This window comes from Lygodium microphyllum, chromosome 26 (assembly GCF_053477565.2).
Source record: "Lygodium microphyllum isolate KBCC chromosome 26, Lygodium_microphyllum_v1.1.10, whole genome shotgun sequence".
NCBI lineage: Eukaryota > Viridiplantae > Streptophyta > Polypodiopsida > Schizaeales > Lygodiaceae > Lygodium > Lygodium microphyllum.
The window spans coordinates 20,684,383-20,701,944 of NC_141160.1; the positions used below are offsets into that span (position 1 = coordinate 20,684,383).

A 17,562-nucleotide genomic window follows, 5' to 3' on the forward strand; every position below is an offset into this window, starting at 1 on the left:
TTCAAAATCACATGCTGACAGTTCTTCCGTCTTGACTTGTATGATGCAGTTCCAGGGTAAATAAATGGATCAATGTTGCAGCATGCTTGCTATAACACATGCAACCTCTGCAGAAGGATATGAACTACCTGGACCCCTTCCTGATCTAATCTTTTGCAACCTTATTAGGACTCACCTGATCAGAGAGACTTAATGTGACTGAATACATTGCTCAACAGCCTTAACCCCCCAAGCAGTATTACAAATTTGAACAGCCAATTTACAGGTGAAATAATCAGAGAGTCTAGAGGGCAAGCACCTCCAGTAATGAATGCAACTTGCAGCTCCCCCTACTGTTGACTCCACAGAATCACATCAAAGAAACAAAATTTCATGCAACTCTTATTGTACATTCAAAACTACTTGATAAGCTTACACAATAATGTCACTAGGGATCTATTTTCACAACCAGACCACTTTCTCCCACCAACCCATTTGGAGCTTCAGACCCACCAAATTCATTCTGGTTTGTGGCAGGCAGTACTGACATGGACCGAACATCTTGAACTGTTGCATTGCAAAAGAAGCACCGTTGATTATTCAGCAGGTGTCTGGATATGCAACGCCAGCAAGATTTGTGGTTGCAGGGAAAAAATATTGTATTGATTTCACAAGCATAGCAGATGCTACATACATCTTCAAATTCCCTTGAAGAATTATCTGCTTCAGCAGGATTGAACGTGATCAGATTGAAAATTGATATAAGAATACCTGCATTAACTTCGTAGAGAGGTGGCACTTCTTACCATGATCAAACTCTAGGATAACCGCAAGAGTCAGTTGTCTTTTCCTTAAATCAAGCGCTTCTTGTTTCAACTGTCTTAAAAAATCTTTTAGATCTGAGAGCTTAGCAAGGGATGGATCACCTTTGAATGTAGATGCCTGCCATGAAAAGGGTCACGCTTCAATAAAGAAAAGAGAATTTTGCAGTTGCCAGCATCTCAAAAGGCTAATTTTTATTGCTTACCCAATTGAACTCCACAAGATATTCAAAATTACTTGTTGCAACCGAGGAAACATCTACATTAAGTATAGCCTTAGCTATATTGTGCCGTGGATAATCAAAAGGTTCCTTAGCTGCAGAAAGGTTCAATATGATGCCAACAAGTGGAGCTAAGATCATTGCTCTGTTCATTTTCTCCAAAGATTGACCTTGCTGCCTGAGAGTACTGCATTGTATCCAAGTAGAGAGGGTAAGCACTTCCCACATGTTCAGTAAGCTGGAGATACATTGATCTCAACCATTAAGACAAGAATAAAAATAAGCTTGCCTTTCAAAGAGAGAGACATCTGAAGAAGATGTTGTATGGTTCAAGACAAACATCACCAACTCACAAAGCCTCACAAGATTCATTTCTGGACCACATAAAAATGCTTGTGGAAGTTCCCGTGTTAAAAACTCTAGAATTCTTTCCAAGTTGCAAGACAACTCAAACATGATCGCACATTTTCTCTGTTGCAAATCAGTGACCTGCTGTAATAGAGAGATTACAGCCAAATATGTTAACAAACACAATCTGAAAGGCTGTTAAACTGCACATATGAAGTATTCCCAAGCATTTCACACATCTGTGTTTTACCTGACGTTGCTCACTATGCTCTTGCATTTCTTTCATTGAGACTGCAAATTCAGTAATTGTCCAATTGAGTGTGTTGAATAGACGATTCAGAAAGGAGGAGAATAACTTTTCATCACGGACGCACTTATCCCTTAACAAAGCCTGAAAACAGTTCAAACTTATAAGACTTTCAAATTAAAAGAAAGCAGGCAATGATCAGTTTCTTAAACCATACAATACATAATTCAATCCTTTCTTTTTACAGATAGTTGTTCAGTGCGTATTACTTGAAAAGTTGGTGAACATGACTCCCCATGCACGGATGATTTTGATGCTCCAAAACCTGTGCCTTTACAGAGTCTTAACAATATATTTGTCACAGGAATCCAGAATCTGTTGTCAAAGGCAGAAAGTAATGCCGCTGGCATAACCTCGAGTGCAGCAGTATTTGACTCGAAAGCAACCAAATGTTCCTTGTACTGCACCAAAACTGAGATGCATTGCAGCAAAGAATCTCTTATATCTGAGTTAGCTATTCTTGTGTCATTAAAATGTGTCACCAAGAAGCTTATCTGCAGATCAGCACACAAGCATGTGTATCACCAACAATACAAATGACATATAATGTAAACTAGCCTCCCTCTATATGATACCACAATATTCTGGTTAATGATTTCTGCATATATTGAGATCGAGAACTTAAAAGGGAGACAAACAAAAGAAGTTTCTCTCTCTTTTGGGTTTTTTTTTTATTCTTCTTTTTTCAGTGTGTGGGTGGTGGTGGTGGTGGTTGTGTGTGGTGGTGAGTGGGTGGTGTGGGGGTGGTGGTGGGTGTGGGTGGTGGTGGTGGTGGTGGTGGTGGTGGTGGATGGGGTGGTGGTGTAGTCACATGCGCATGCACAGACAAGAAAAAGAAAGATTCAAGGGACAAGGAAAGGATTGGGAAGAGAAGTCCCACAGAGAGCGAAATAAGAAACATCTATTAACATCTGCAGAAGGTCAAGGTGGCCCTATGAGACCTGCAAATAGTACAAGTGACCTGCCATCTTGTCATAGAGTACATAATTGACAAACCCGCTCACATCTCAAGGGATCATAAGCTTCTATGACTAACATATCTATAAAAAACATGTACAGCTGCAAACATGAAGACTTCCTATGAAAAGAACAGAAGTGATGAAAAACATTCTAATCCTAAGAAACTGGAGTAATAGAGCCACAACATCAGTCTGGTCTCCAGTATCCATCTCATGGGCCACAACAAGATCTGCTCTATCATATCCAGAGTGGCATATCTCAATGAAAGAGACACGCACGCGCAAGGCAAGTTGCCCAACTCCGCCCCCCCCCCCCCCCCCCCCCCCCAAAAAATAAAAACAAACAAACAAATGAAAAGGAAAAAAGGAAGAAAAGTCAATCTGTGAGAACAGCAACAACCATTCACATTGTCTTCTAAGAAAGCCGGTTACAACAGCAACTAAAATCCTACGTCAGAAAGAAGGAAAATTTTTGCTATGTCAACATGTCAAGCTAACTAGAGGAACAAAATGTACAAAAATTAATTCTTGCATAGTCATCACAACAAGTAAAACAATTCTCACTTCCAGAAAAAAGAACAATGTCACTACAGTCTCAACTATCAAAACTTGTCATCTCATGGGCATAATTTGAGCATTGATTAAATGAGTTTTACCAGCGGGGACAGTCCTTTTTGCAGAAGAGCCGTTGGTGAAACATACGCTGGATCACTTCGCCGTAATGCATGGAAGCAATCTAGCTGATAAGAATCCACAGAAGACTTTGATCAGAGAGAAAAGAACACAATTAATTCCTCCATATCAACATTATGATAAGCTATCACAAAAAGTAGTGCCAGTTGACAGACAAATGTGTTCTTCATCGTCAAAAGGACTTACTGTGTAAAATTGGATAGCAAAATTGGTACAACACAATGTAGTAGTTATATGAAACCAATGATCCTGAAAGGGTTATTATTTACAAACTCTGAAACAAATATTAGGCTTGCTTTCAGCTATCCCAGCTGAGTTTGCTGTAAAAAGCTCGACTATTTCGGGGAAAATTGAGTAACTTTATGCCTTTGAAATTAATGCTGAATTCAAACCACCAGAAACTTTTTGTGTTTATTCCTCAATCCATATGTAAAACATAAATCTTTTGTTCGTTATGAGAAGTCAGAAGCAAACTATGTCTATAACTCATATACGCCTGAATATTGAGCTACAACTGGTGAACTTTTCTTGTATAACATTATCACCATCACATAAATGCATTTATTAATGCAGTTCTTTCAGAATGCTCCTACTTTAGACATGAAAATTGGCCCCAAAGCATGGCGTTCCTTGCATTATTTTGAATACTGAAGCACATGTACAATTGTTGCTACTCAAAAAGGTGTGCTCATTGACATTCCAAACTCAGCCCTCATTGGGCCAATTCAGTACAACTACTCATGTGTCTGCAATGCTAAGTACCCGCCTCTACCTACTCTCACCAACAAAGACCAGGTACAAGAGATCAGAGTAGAACAACTTCAATTCTGCAGAGGTGTAAAAAAACTAATCTGCCCAACTTTGGAACTTGCCAAAAGAAAAAACCCATCTCACATGATCTATTGCAACAACTCTCTCCAGAATGCCTTGAACCATGGCAAATAAACACAAAATATCTACAAGACCACTCGGACAGTCCCAAAGTAGCATCCCCCAGCTTGTGCCAGCACTGCCAAGGTCAGATCATCCTTTGCCTTTCTTAGGACAGCTCCACTGCATCGCTAGAAAGGAAATCAGTATATTGTAGAGCAGCACGGTTAGCTTTAGTAGGTAATGCAATCAAGAGATGATGCCGATGCATGTTCTCCTAGCAACCACAATCTCACAAGTGAAGGACACCTGATGAAGAAAAGCTGCATTTCACGCCTTTTGTTGCATTTTACAGCTTGGCCCTACATTTTGTTAGCTCTTCAAAAGCAAATGCTTGCGGGTGACTCTATTAATGTAGAACTAAAACCAAGAAGGCCATGTCGTAACCTTTAAAAACCATCCTCTAAATGACGTAGAGAAAAGATATAACATTTATAAAAAGGAGATTTTAGTTGTGGTTTATGCTTTGAAGATATGGAAGTGTTATCTTTTCAACAATGAATTCCTCGTAAAAACTAATCATCAAATCTTGAAGTATTTCAAGACTCAAAAACATTTGCAGAAGAAACATGCAAGATAGGAAATTTCTCGTCTATGTTTAATTTTCAAATTATGTACACTCCTAGGAAACAACATAATGTAATTGCTGATACACTTTCTCAAGTGCCACACTATCATGGAGACATGAAATTTTGAGATGCTTTAATCTTATTGATAACATTTGGTTAAGTTATTAATCAAATGTGCAAGGTTGTTTTGCACATGTGATACACATGGCACTTAATTCATAGTAAAAGGCTGAGGAACTCGAGGGTGCAGTGGGTGTCAAAGGCAAAAGTTGTGATAAGTTATGCCAACTGGAATTTGAGGGTCAATTGGTATCAATTTTGACCCTAGGATAGTTGTTTGGCCAATAAGTGTCAATGGTGACTAGGAACTAGCATTAATTAATTAATTAATGCCAATCTAAGGGTCAATAGAGGTTGGAAACCACTCCAAATTATAAATGGCCTAGCCAATTTACTTATGGATGGACACATTTAATTTTGGGTAGGATCAAAGGGGCTAAAATTAATTTTCAGAAATATTTAATTTTGAAAATTAATTAAATGGTTGGTTTAGAAAGATGTCGCTTTGCAAAAATGCCCCTGCAAATTGAGCAAACGTTTTTGGAAAATTGGGTCTTAGCCGTTCAATTAGTTTATAGCTTTGGGGGGGGGGGGGAGGAGAGAGAGAGAGAGAGCTTCATGTCTATTTTCTGATTAGAGAACAGCAATTTGTTGTGGAAGACAACCATTTGAGGGCCTCAGCAAGTAAGGGACAACAAGGAGACACCTTCTAGGGGCTAGAAACAGCATTTTTGGAGGTGCCTAGCACTAGGTGACTACATTAAACGCAGGTTGGAGCAATCAGCTAGCAGATTTTAGGGTTTCCTTGCAAAGAAAATCAGATTTCTCTCATCTTGGCTTTCTCTCACCTTCTCCAATCAATTCTCCAAAAATCTTAACATTTCTCAACCATTCTTAGTATATCTCAACCAGATTTGATGGACAACATGAGAATTTCTCTTGTAAACCCTAAATTTTTGCAAAAATTAGGATTTACCAGCAACCTGGGGACCCGTGCCAACAAGGTAAGGCATCATACACTGAAATCAACACCTGTAATTTGTTGTATTGGCAGGGATTTTAAATGCTAGGCCATCCATTGTGAATTGAGGCAGTATTTAGCCAATTGGTGGTCCCATTTGTGCAAGTCCTAAGTAAAAATCAAGGGGGAATTGGCCCAATTTGCTTGCTAATTGTTTGTACAGCAAGGTGCTTTTGAATTAGCCACAAAGATCGAAGAATATCAGCTCGTAATTGATCCATCGGCAATTTAAGTTAAAAAATACTAAATGGGGTGTCAGTTTTAGAGCCAGCAAGGTGTCTATTGTCCATGATTGTTAAGGTAATGTGTGCATTTCACTTTATGCTCAATTATTATTGTAATTAAGTGCTTGATGAAGTGTTACCACCCTATCTGAGAAGGAAGACTAGTTTCATGGTTCCATTGCTAGGATACCACTCAATCCCTTGATTTTGCTCTCAGCTAAAAAAATTACAGCAATATGTCTTCATATAGTGAGATGGAATCAAGCAGTGATGATGTCTCTCTGTATAGACACTCACATGGGGAAGAAGAAAATGCAAAGCCTAATCTTGGACAAGGCTTAGACTATGGACAGGAAGCTGAAAATGCTGTCACGAGTATCTACTGCTATAAGGTGTCTATAGAGCTCTGCAAAAATCATCTCCTCCTCCTCGTCAACCTCCTTATGTATACTCAGAAGAGTATCGCCCGTCAACTTGAATGTATCAACATTCACCTACACAATGTAGTGATGCACGTAAGATTAATCATTGTAAATGCTAAAGTCTAAATTGTAAAGTATAAAGTTTAAACTTTAGAGTTTAAAGTTTAAAAGTTAAAACAACAAATTTTAAATGTTATGATTAAGTGTTTAAACTTTACCTGCTTCAGACTACCCGTGCTCATCATAGCCCTCATCATGCGTAAGTTAGTGCGGCAATAGACTAGCCGCTCTAATTGTCGTGTGCTAAGCCGATTACGAATCTTTGTGTGAACGAGAGAATAGGCACTCCAGTTTCTCTCACATGCACCCGAAGAGCAATCTTAGGCAAGGACCCTCATAGCTAAGGGCTGAAGGGTCTCCAGTGCGTATCCAAAGTTTTGCCACCAAAATAAAGGCTTCACAAGTGACTCTCTCCTCCAACAAGTGGGAGAAGCAAAAGCCACATGCCCCCTCTGATCTGCATAGCATCCTAGCTCCTCTAGCACTACATTGTGGCCATCCACAAAGGCCACACAAGTCAAATAAGCAAGCTGGTCTGAACGGAACTCTCTATCATCCATGTCCGCCGGTGACTTGTAGGCCCGATGTACCAATGCGGTAAAACCATGGATGGGCTTATGCATCCACGCCCATCTCTCTGCTATCTCTAAAACATGTGCATGCTGTGTTTTTGTGATCACTGTACAAGCACATGCCTCCACCAATGCCGCTCTAAAGAAGTGAACGAGAAGGCCCATGGTGGACCCCTCGCAATCACTCATACGTAACACCCTATAAAAGGGAGTCACAACAATGACAAAGGCACGGACTTTTTGCCAAAACTACTCATTAAGGCACAAGCATTGCATGGCTTTGGCCTCCTTTGTGCCATACTCATCCCACTCATTCCATAGAGTGGACACCACTTCGGGCACAAAAACGGACCACACCTCATAAAGACGCTCTAGCAATAACCCAATGTAAGCAAAGCGAGTTGAAGAAGGCTTCTTCAACTCCAGTGTGCTATGCTCACAATACATCGCAAACACCTTTACCTTTACCATGAAGAATGTGAAAATTGATGTAGCTTTACGGACTATCCCCTTCATCCACTTGAACTTCCCAATATCCTCCATGAGCAAGTCCAAACAATGACTTGCACATGGAGTCCACACAATCATAGAAAACTCGGCCTCAAGCAAACAGCCCATGCACCGACAATTGGATGCATTGTCGATAACAACTTGCACTACATTTGAGGGGGCCATCTACAACCACAATTTACAAATTACAAGTTATGTATAAATCAAATTTCAATTATAAATCATGATATCATCATAATGAAAGAAAGTGAAACAAATTTAAAACGCAAATTGCAATATATACCTCAATGTTGGCTTGTCGAATGTGGCGGTAGATAAATGCGCCCATCGTTTTTCTCCCCCTCTTGCCGGTATCTACGACCCGGAAAAAGTAAGTGCCAAGTGGACATGAAACGAGTATGTTGATGATGCCTCTCCTTCTCTTCATCAATCTTTCTCGTCCTCATGTCATTGTATGTGACACCGGTCCATCCTTCACATGGACCCACATTGGCAATGGCTTTTATCATCTTCTTCCATTGCTCTTGCTTTAGGACATTGAATGCAAGATTGCACTCAATCACCATGCGTGCAATTTCAATGTCCGCAAGTCGTTGCCTTTCTCTAAGAAAGACAACTGATCCACGCGCACATAACCAAGAGCTTCAAAGAGAGACGATTGTCTCTTTGACACCGCATGAGCCTCCTAGAGACCTCTCCCGCATCGGTCGAAGATACGTCCACATCGGATGCTTCCTCGTTAGTACGCATAGGAGTTGGTACCGATAAACCACTTCCTCCTCCTCTTGTGGATCCCCCTCTCATCTTGGCGAGAATCTTCTCCACAATGTTTTAAGGGATCTCCTTGCATGGAGCAACTGTTAGAGATCAGTTGCCTGGTCGAACAGCACAGTCTACAGTCCAGTCGCACCGTACAGTCGGACTGCCACGTGGCAGTCCGACCTACAGCAGTACAGTCGGCTGCATTTAATGCAGCCGACCTGCATATTTTGGCGCCCAGGTTTTTGGCTATTTATAGCCGATTTTTCCAGCAGTCTCCTACACTCTTCTGCTCGCAGATTACAGACTGAAGGCTCGCGCAGATTCCGTCTCTGTTCGCAGATTTCAGACAGGAGATCGTGCAGACTGCAGCAGACTTCGAGCTGAACAGCAGGTTGCATCATCGAGATGGAGACACGCAGTCCAGCGCACTGCGCCCGTGTATATATCTGCATATCTTTGTATACAACACACTTTATACAGCAGATCTTCATCTTCCACTGTCTCTTTCTCTCTCTTCTCTCTGCGTTCTTTCTCTCTCTCAATCCTACGCTTTCGCACCGCTGCACTCTGACATGGTATCAGAGCAGTGTTGAAGGGCTGACTGAGTGCAGAACCAACCTGAAGAGGAGTTTCTATCGCGACACAAGGCTGCATTTTCAGCGTTTGAGGGCAGGCAGGAGGGCTGGGTCTCGGAACAAGGCTACTGCTAGCGTGGGCGCGCGGAAAAGGAGTCCAGGTGGTGGATTTGCTGCTGTTTTCTGCTGTTTTGACGAGGAGAAAGTTTGAGTTTTCAGCTTTCAAGTGCAGGTTTTGCTTTTTCATTGCCTCCGGCGGGTGAAGAAGTTTCGGGACGCGGAAGAGCCCTAGCAGGCTGCGTTTTCACAGTCAGAGGGGGCTGCTTTTGCGTTTGTGAAGGCATTACAGGTGAAGATGTCTACAGAGATTGACTTGGAGTTCCAGATGATTATGGACCGGAAGGTGCCTGTCTTACCGGCTCTTCCCGCAGATCAGAAGCTCGATGGCGACAACTACCGCATCTGGCGCATGATGATGTTGGCCATCCTTGAGTCCTACGATTTGGCGGAGCTTGTACAGGAGGAGATCGACCGGCCCTCGGTGAGAGATGAGTCCAAACTCTCTTCCGATGCTCGTGCGGAGTTGGCCAAGGCACAGTCTCACTGGGACAAACTAAATGCCAAGATTCGTTCCTTTCTTTTTCTGTCTTGTACTACAGTCGTGATAGCTCACATCGAGCACTTGACGGTGGCTCGGGAGATATGGCTGGAGCTTGATCAGATATATAACCGGATGACCCTTATGAAGCGGGTTTCTTTGGAGATACAGATGCGGACCTTGTCCGTGAACAAGTCTTCTTCGTTGCGGGAGCACATCAACAAGCTTAGACAGCTTCAGATGCAGGTTCAGAATGCAGGGATGCCGATTTCCTCTGAAGACATGGTGATCACACTCTTGCCCCAGTTGCCGCCACGATTCGGTGCTTTCTACTCCGCCCTTATTGCTTCGGGGCAAGAGTCCACTCTTCGGTGGGAAGAGTTGGTTCCTATGGTCTTGGACCAAGAGAAACAACTAAAGGGACAGAATGCTTCCAAGTCGGAGGCACTGACAAATCAAGCCTCTCAGAAGAAGGGGAAGGACAAAAAGAAAAAGAAGGGGGATAACAAGTCAAGGAAGGACAAGGACAAGGACAAAGAATCCACATGCCATATTTGTGGAAAGACTGGCCATTGGAAGAAGGATTTCCCTGACAAAGACAAGGACACCAACAAGAAGGACACGAAGGATTCTGGAGGAGTAGCTGCACCCTCATCAGCTGCATTTCTTCATCTAGCTGTCATTGAGGACTCTACACCGAATGCTTCTGATGCTGCAATGATGGCTCCCCAGGCTCCAGAGTGGATCGTTGACAGTGGTGCCTCCCGGCACATGACTCCTTCGTCAGATGGTGTTGCCCAGTTGCGACCTTTGCGTGGGCAAATTCTCATTGGAGATAGTTCTTCAGTGTCTATTGCAGGACGGGGTGAGATGCAGCTTATTCCAGATGGACGTGGTGGTACCCATACCTCAGAGGTCTTGCATGTACCAGGTTTAGGATATCATCTTTTGTCAGTTCATAAGATTTGCTCCCTTGGACTTTTGGTGGAGTTTGACAGTGATTCGGTGCGAGTCCTTGATCGTGCGTCTAGGAAGATTCTCTCATCTGGATATGAGGAGAACGGCATCTACAAATTGAAGTCTTCCACCGCCCTCTCTACTCTTTTTCTTACCTCTCAGACACAGTCAGAGCTATGGGATGCTCAGTTTGGTCACCTCAACTATGATTATCTTCGGAGGGCGTCACGCGGACAGCTTGTTCGAGGGTTGCCGGACATAGTGGTGAGCCAGCAGCCATGTGTCTCCTGCATTCGTGGGAAGCAACATAGGGATGCCATTCCCCACAAAGCTTCGCGACGGTCTACTTCACCGATGGAGCTTGTATCTACGGATCTATGCGGCCCTATGAGGAACGAGTCCTTGCGAGGAAGCTCGTACTTCATGTTGATCGTAGATGACTACAGCAGGATGACATGGGCCTATTTTTTGGCATTGAAGTCCGAAGCTTTCTCCCACTTCAAGGATTGGCTTCTCCTTGAGGAGAACCGATCAAGCCGGAGATTGAAGATCTTGCGATCCGACAAGGGTGGTGAATTCGTTTCTAATGAGTTTGCTCGTTTTTGTGCAGATAAAGGTATTCACCAGGAGTTTGCTAATACCAACACTCCTCAAGAAAATGGCATTCTTGAGCGGAAGAACCGAAGTGTGATCAAGATGGCGCGCACCATGATGGAGCACCGACAGACACCTCAGTTTCTGTGGGCCGAGGCTGTGGCTACTGCAGTCCACATCCTTAACCGATCCCCCACTTCGGTCGTTGATGGGATGACACCTTTTGAGGCTTACATTGGGACTAAGCCCGATGTTTCTTATTTTAGGGTCTTTGGGTGTGATGCCTATGTTCACATTCCCAAGGCTCATCGTGATAAATTTGAAGCAGCTTCCCGAAGATAGGTATTTGTTGGCTACAGCTCCCAGTCCCAAGGCTATCGTTTGTATAATCCCGTCAAGCGGTATGTGTACACCAGTCGAGATGTGCGGTTTGTGGAGGTTCCAACCATCGCAGCAGGTGAGGAGCATCCCGTTCTTGGAGATCCAAGGGAGAGTTGGGCTCCCGCTACAGTTCCTTTGGAGCCCGCGCCTTTTGATTCTGATTCTGTTTCTGACACAGAGTCTACTGTTCCACCGGTCACCCCCGAGGCGTTACCACCGGTGGATATCCCAGAGTCTTCAGCTGCTGGAGAGAGACGAGGAGAGGTCCGGTCTCCTCCTCGTTGGGCCCGTGACACACTCCGTGATTCAGGGATCGAGGGGGTTCCTGAGGAGTGGGGACCGCAAGATGGTCCATGGCGGTCACGGAGGCACCAGGCACATTCTACGGAGCTTGTTTGCTCTAACTATTGCTTGATGACCTGTGTTATGCAGGATCGAGAGCCCACCTCCGTGAAGAAGGCTTTACAATCCGCACCATGGAAGAAAGCTATGGAAGCCGAGTTGGAGGCTATTGAGAGGAATGGCACTTGGTCACTCGTGCCACGCCCCCCGAATAAGAAGGTGATTGGCGTCAAATGTGTCTTCAAGACCAAGTACCTTAGCAATGGTTCTTTGGACAAGCACAAGGCTCGCCTTGTTGCTAAAGGTTTTGCACAGCGCCCAGGGATTGATTGTCATGATACTTTTGCCCCCACTGCTCGTATGGCGACTATTCGAGCTGTTATTGCCTTGGCTGGCCATAGGAGATGGCCTATCTACCAGTTGGATGTGATGTCGGCCTTCCACAATGGTGATCTGAAGGAGGAGATCTACGCAGAGCAGCCTCCTGGCTTTGGATCTTCAGATGGGAAAGTCTACAGGTTGAAGAAGGCCTTGTATGGCCTCAAGTAGGCTCCACGTGCATGGAACGAGAAGATTGATTCGTTCCTTCAGTCACAGTTGGGATATCGGCATTCTAAGGCCGATCCGCAGCTTTATGCACACACTTCCGAGGCTGGTTGTGTGCTTTTTGTATTGTATGTTGATGATTTGATTGTCACAGGTGATCATGCACAGAAGGTCCAAGACATGAAGGCAGCTTTACATCGGACGTTCGAGATGACGGACTTGGGTCTACTCCATTTCTTTTTGGGCCATGAGATTTATCAGTCTCAAAGGGGGATTTTCATCTCTCAGCAAAGATATGTACAGAAGCTCTTGGTTTCTTTTGCGATGGAGGATTGTCGGACCATTTCTACTCCTATGGATCCGAACTGGAAGGCCACTTCCCATTCAGCTTCTCCCATGGCGGATGCTTCTCGCTATCGTCAGTTGATTGAATCATTGATTTGGCTCCTCAATACTCGTGTTGATCTTTGTTTTGTTGTTGGGCTCTTGGCAGGGTTTATGAGTAAACCTCAGACAGTGCATTGGCAGGCTGCTCAGAGAATACTTCGGTATTTGAGGGGGACGTCTGATTTAGGGATTCATTATCCAGCAGGCACAGGTGGTTCAGATCTTGTTCTTGCAGGTTGGAGCGACTCCGATTGGGCCGGTGATGTGGACCAAAGGCGGTCTACTACAGGTTACTGTTTTACCTTGGGTGCAGGTATTATCTCATGGAGTAGCAAGAAGCAGCCCACGGTAGCTCTTTCGTCTACTAAGGCGGAGTATCGGGCCGCGTCTTCCACCACATGTGAGGCTGTGTGGCTTCGGAGATTGTTGGAGGAGCTTGGTTGCCCCCAGACTCGTCCTACTTTGCTGCAATGCGACAATGAGAGTTGCATTGCCTTGGCACGAAATCCTGTTTTTCATGCCCGGACGAAGCACATAGAGATCCAGTACTATTTTATCAGAGAGAAGCTTCTGGATGAGACCATCACCGTGGAGTACTGCAAGACGGAGGACAATCTTGCAGATTTGTTTACGAAGGCACTTCCCCAGGCTCTACTTCGGAGACATTCCAGATCCCTCAGGCTTCTGCCCCGCCCAAGCTCTGAGAGGGGGTGTTAGAGATCAGTTGCTTGGTCGGACAGCACAGTCTACAGCCCAGTCGGACTGCCACGTGTCAATCCGACCTGCTACAGTACAGTCAGCTGCATTTAATGCAGCCGACCTGCATATTTTGCCACCCAGATTTTTGGCTATTTATAGCCAATTTTTCCAGCAGTCTCCTACACTCTTCTGCTCGCAGATTACAAACTGGAGGCTCGCGCAAATTCCGTCTCTGTTCGTAGATTTCAGACAGGAGATCGTGCAGACTGCAGCGGACTTCGAGGTGAACAGCAGGTTGCATCGTCGAGGTGGAGACACGCAGTCCAGCGCACTGCGCCCGTGTATATATCTACATATCTTTGTATACATCACACTTTATACAGCAGATCTTCATCTTCCACTGTCTCTTTCTCTCTCTTCTCTCTGCGTTCTCTCTCTCTCTCAGTCCTACGCGCACCGCTGCACTCTGACAGCAACTTGGCCCCCCCTCTAGGAAAGATGTTGGAAAAGCCGAGTTGCACCACTTGTATAGTGCTTCCCGCAATACTTGCATGTCCAATGGTGGGAGTTGGACTTCTTTGTGTTCCTCTCCACATGGATTGCATGCAAATTGAAGGTCTCGTGCTTCTCACGAGTCATGGTGCTGATGACGGATAAAAAGGTGAGAGAGAGAGAGAGAGAGAGATGCTTGAGTCTCGACTCTTGAAAGTTGAGAGGGAGACTTGAGAGGCCCGAGGGTTGGGGTAAAGTTGAAAGAGCAAGAGTGAGAGAGAGGGGATGGGAGATGAGAATGGCAAATGCTTTGATAGGGTGTGGGATAGAGGGGATGGGAGATGAGATTTGAGAATGGCAAATGCTTCGATAGGATGCGGGAAAGAGGGGATGGGAGGTGAGATTCGAGAATGACAAATCACAAGTCCATTCAAGAATCAAGATCCAAGAGAGGAAGATGAGAATGGTAAGTCACAAGTGCTTGCTGCATTGGCGTGGAAGCATGGAGAGGAGCACCTTTTGTAGATGAGAGAAGGGTCAAAGTTCAAACAGTCAAAGAAAGGTCAATCGTCAAAGAGAGGGCAGCCAGCTAGAAGGAATCCAAAAAGGGCTAGGGAAGGGAGTGCATGGCTGGAAAAGAGGGTGGGGTGAGGTATCCAAGGCTTTCCACCCCCAAAAAGTGCCACGCAGGTAGGCAGAGTAAAAGCGAAGGCGCAAAAAACGCAGGACGCAGGATCCAAGCTGTGCAAGCGACGTGGCCCAAATAGGCCCAAAAATTCGTACGAATTCATAAGGATACGTACTGTACGGTTCGTACCATACGAACCTGTCCGTACAACGTACAAAGGCAACTATGATTCAGGGGAAAACTTCACCGAGTCTTTTGAGATTCGAAAGACAATCACTTTCTTAAAGAAAAATGCATTGTAGTGGTGGTCCACTCTTTTGATGCAAGGTAGAGCTCCGTCAACATGGATACAATTTAAGCACATGTTTGCATTGAATTGGTTGACGAGTACCTTTGAGGTGGACATCATGACAACTTGGAATAAGCCAAATGCTAAAAAATGTAAGATTTTGGAGCAATACAATAAGAAGTTTTGGAATGCATTGCTGCCCGCCACTTCTTATCGCCCCGTATTCCTTCATGAGCAAGTGGAAAAATATGTTTTGTCACGTGTAAGGCCATGTTCGACGACAAGGAAGCACTTGACTACTGAATGCCATCATGATGGATTTCAAGTGCAGCATTGATTAGAGTACTAGAATCTATTTCTTAATGCCAAGACAATAAACATCTTTGAATTGAATAAGAATAATCCGGAGCTATCTTACATAGATACCATCACGAGCTTCTTACTTCCGTGAACTAGCATGCAAAGCTATACCTTGAAAATGTGTCGTCCTAGATTTAAACAAGGAACCAATGAAATTTCAAAAGACTGCACCACTGTCTAAGCTCACATACCAAAGTTTCAATGTAGTATTCTGGAATAAAACTAAAAACTGCTGTTCGTCCACTCAAGACCAAAAGCAGTTGGACAATCCACATGCATGTTGCAAACATACCCCTCTGCTTCCACTTCGAGAAAAGAGAAACACGATACCTGCCAAAAATGTGCAAATCACAACATATTTATCATCAGTTAAAGATAAAGCCATTTATGATCACTACATAACAAATTGTGTTACAACTCCACAAGTAAAAGGCTTTCTTGATACAGCAGCAGACGACACACTTGATATTAGTAAAACTAATAAGCCCTTGAATAGATTAAGAATGGAACCAATAAGAAGCACATAGATAAAAATCCAGCTGCATTCAACATTTAAGAGCCACTTCATAACCGCTAGCACATTGCCCAGCTTGAACTTTCATCATCAGTCTTCACCTACTATGTTCATCCCCGCACATCTGTCTGGCTGTACATTTTACTTTGCACTCCTTCACCATAATCATCTCCTCTTGCACACTGCCCATTTAAACCATATGCAAATCCCGATCACACACCATAAATGCACAAATGTATAGCCTGATTTTCATGGTTCAGAAGACTGCAGTTATAGACAGATACGATTCTGTGGCATCCTAAATTCGAATGAACAGTCCTCTAATCTCAGTGCGACTCAAGTATGCTCAGATGCATTATATAAGAGGTACAAATACTATCTCCCCTTTGGGCAATTGTGTAACAAGAAATCCCTAGCCCTAAAACCATGAGCCAAGACTGTAAGGCGCAAAAAGCAATTTTACTCTTCCACACACATTATTCACCTACCAGGTACATTGCCTGACGCATTCCACCAGGTCATCTTTATAATCATTCCTTGCCTCCTTTAAGCGCTTTAAAATATCACTTGATGTCTTCTCTGAGCGGATCTGTCTATCAGCATCGTCTAGTTGTGAGATACACTGTATCTGATGCTGTAGGTAATAAGCAGCCTGCAATATCATGTGCATTCAAGATATATCAATGAAGTAAGAAGCTAAGAAACTAAAAGAAGACACTAGATATGCAGTGTGCATAGCCACAAGTTCCTAGGAATACCTCAATGCTGATATTTTATGATGTTTGAATGTATTTTCAACCCCATAGTGATTCGTGGATGCAAGGGAAACCTTATGATTAATGCCTAGATGCAACAAAAGTCCAAACAAGCTTATAAGAGTTGCAAACATGCTCAACTTTGAAGCTAGGAAGTGTCTTCACTATATAATGCCAAGAATAACCTGAGGGAGAATTTTTAGACCAAAATTTGACCAAGTTAAGTAAATAATTTAAGCACGATCATCAAGACAATGTCCACAAGTAATCAAGTAAGCTTGTATCAAGCAATATCAAAGCTTAAAGTTGGATGTCAATTGGAGGCCAAATGATGTCCTACAAGTATTCTTCAATAAACTATTTGCAAGATCAATTTTTTTTAATAGTTTTGACCCTCTTCTGGAAAGCAAGCAACTCCCACAAATCATCCAGGCAAGAATAATGCACCAATAATATGACTGGCATACATATGAGCAATTGTTATCATCCTATGCTCAAACATGCTTAAGAGTCATGAACCTCTGAACACTTGAGTGTAAGGCAACAAGCATGCAAGATAGCTCTTCACAAACTATTAGAATACATCCCAATAAATAATTCCAGCCCTGTTTAGTCCAACACTTATCCATTCAGATCAGAATAACCACAATTTGCAAAACTTTATCCATCATATTTAATTTTATTACCTTTCCTTAATTTGACATGCTGGACCATCAGGCCATTAAATTCAGTCATTATGCCACACATGCAAAACCCTATCAGATTACAATCATTTTCATGTTTATTCTCCTGAAGAAGGATAAACCATGCATCACTTATACTATCTTTTTCTACAACTTGCTGGACTGGACCTGTAGTTCAGGAACGTGGCCTAGGCAAAGGCTAGTCAAGCCCTGTCTAGTCCAACACTTGACCATTCAGATCATATTTACCATGAGAAAACAGTCCTTTATCATATCTGCCTTCCACTTAGTTATTCTTAATAAC

General features: G+C 43.5%; 1 protein-coding gene across 2 annotated transcripts in view; it reads right to left on the reverse strand.

The window, feature by feature from the left end:
* Window positions 1-207: 207 nt before the first annotated feature.
* LOC148013037 (E3 ubiquitin-protein ligase RKP) overlaps window positions 208-17,562 on the reverse strand; it is a 79,606-nt gene continuing 62,251 nt past the window's right edge. Inside the window, exons 3-11 of one of the 2 annotated variants that reach the window (XM_087667434.1) lie at window positions 16,309-16,472; window positions 15,498-15,636; window positions 3,292-3,375; window positions 1,886-2,170; window positions 1,620-1,760; window positions 1,311-1,510; window positions 1,007-1,208; window positions 786-921; window positions 208-699 (exon numbers count right to left, since the gene is read on the reverse strand). In XM_087667434.1, the coding sequence (XP_087523560.1) occupies window positions 428-699; window positions 786-921; window positions 1,007-1,208; window positions 1,311-1,510; window positions 1,620-1,760; window positions 1,886-2,170; window positions 3,292-3,375; window positions 15,498-15,636; window positions 16,309-16,472 (1,623 nt within the window). In that variant the 3' untranslated portion in view covers window positions 208-427. Of the gene's footprint in view, window positions 700-785; window positions 922-1,006; window positions 1,209-1,310; window positions 1,514-1,619; window positions 1,761-1,885; window positions 2,171-3,291; window positions 3,376-15,497; window positions 15,637-16,308; window positions 16,473-17,562 lie in introns of both variants that reach the window. The other variant, XM_087667433.1, reaches the window with a different exon arrangement.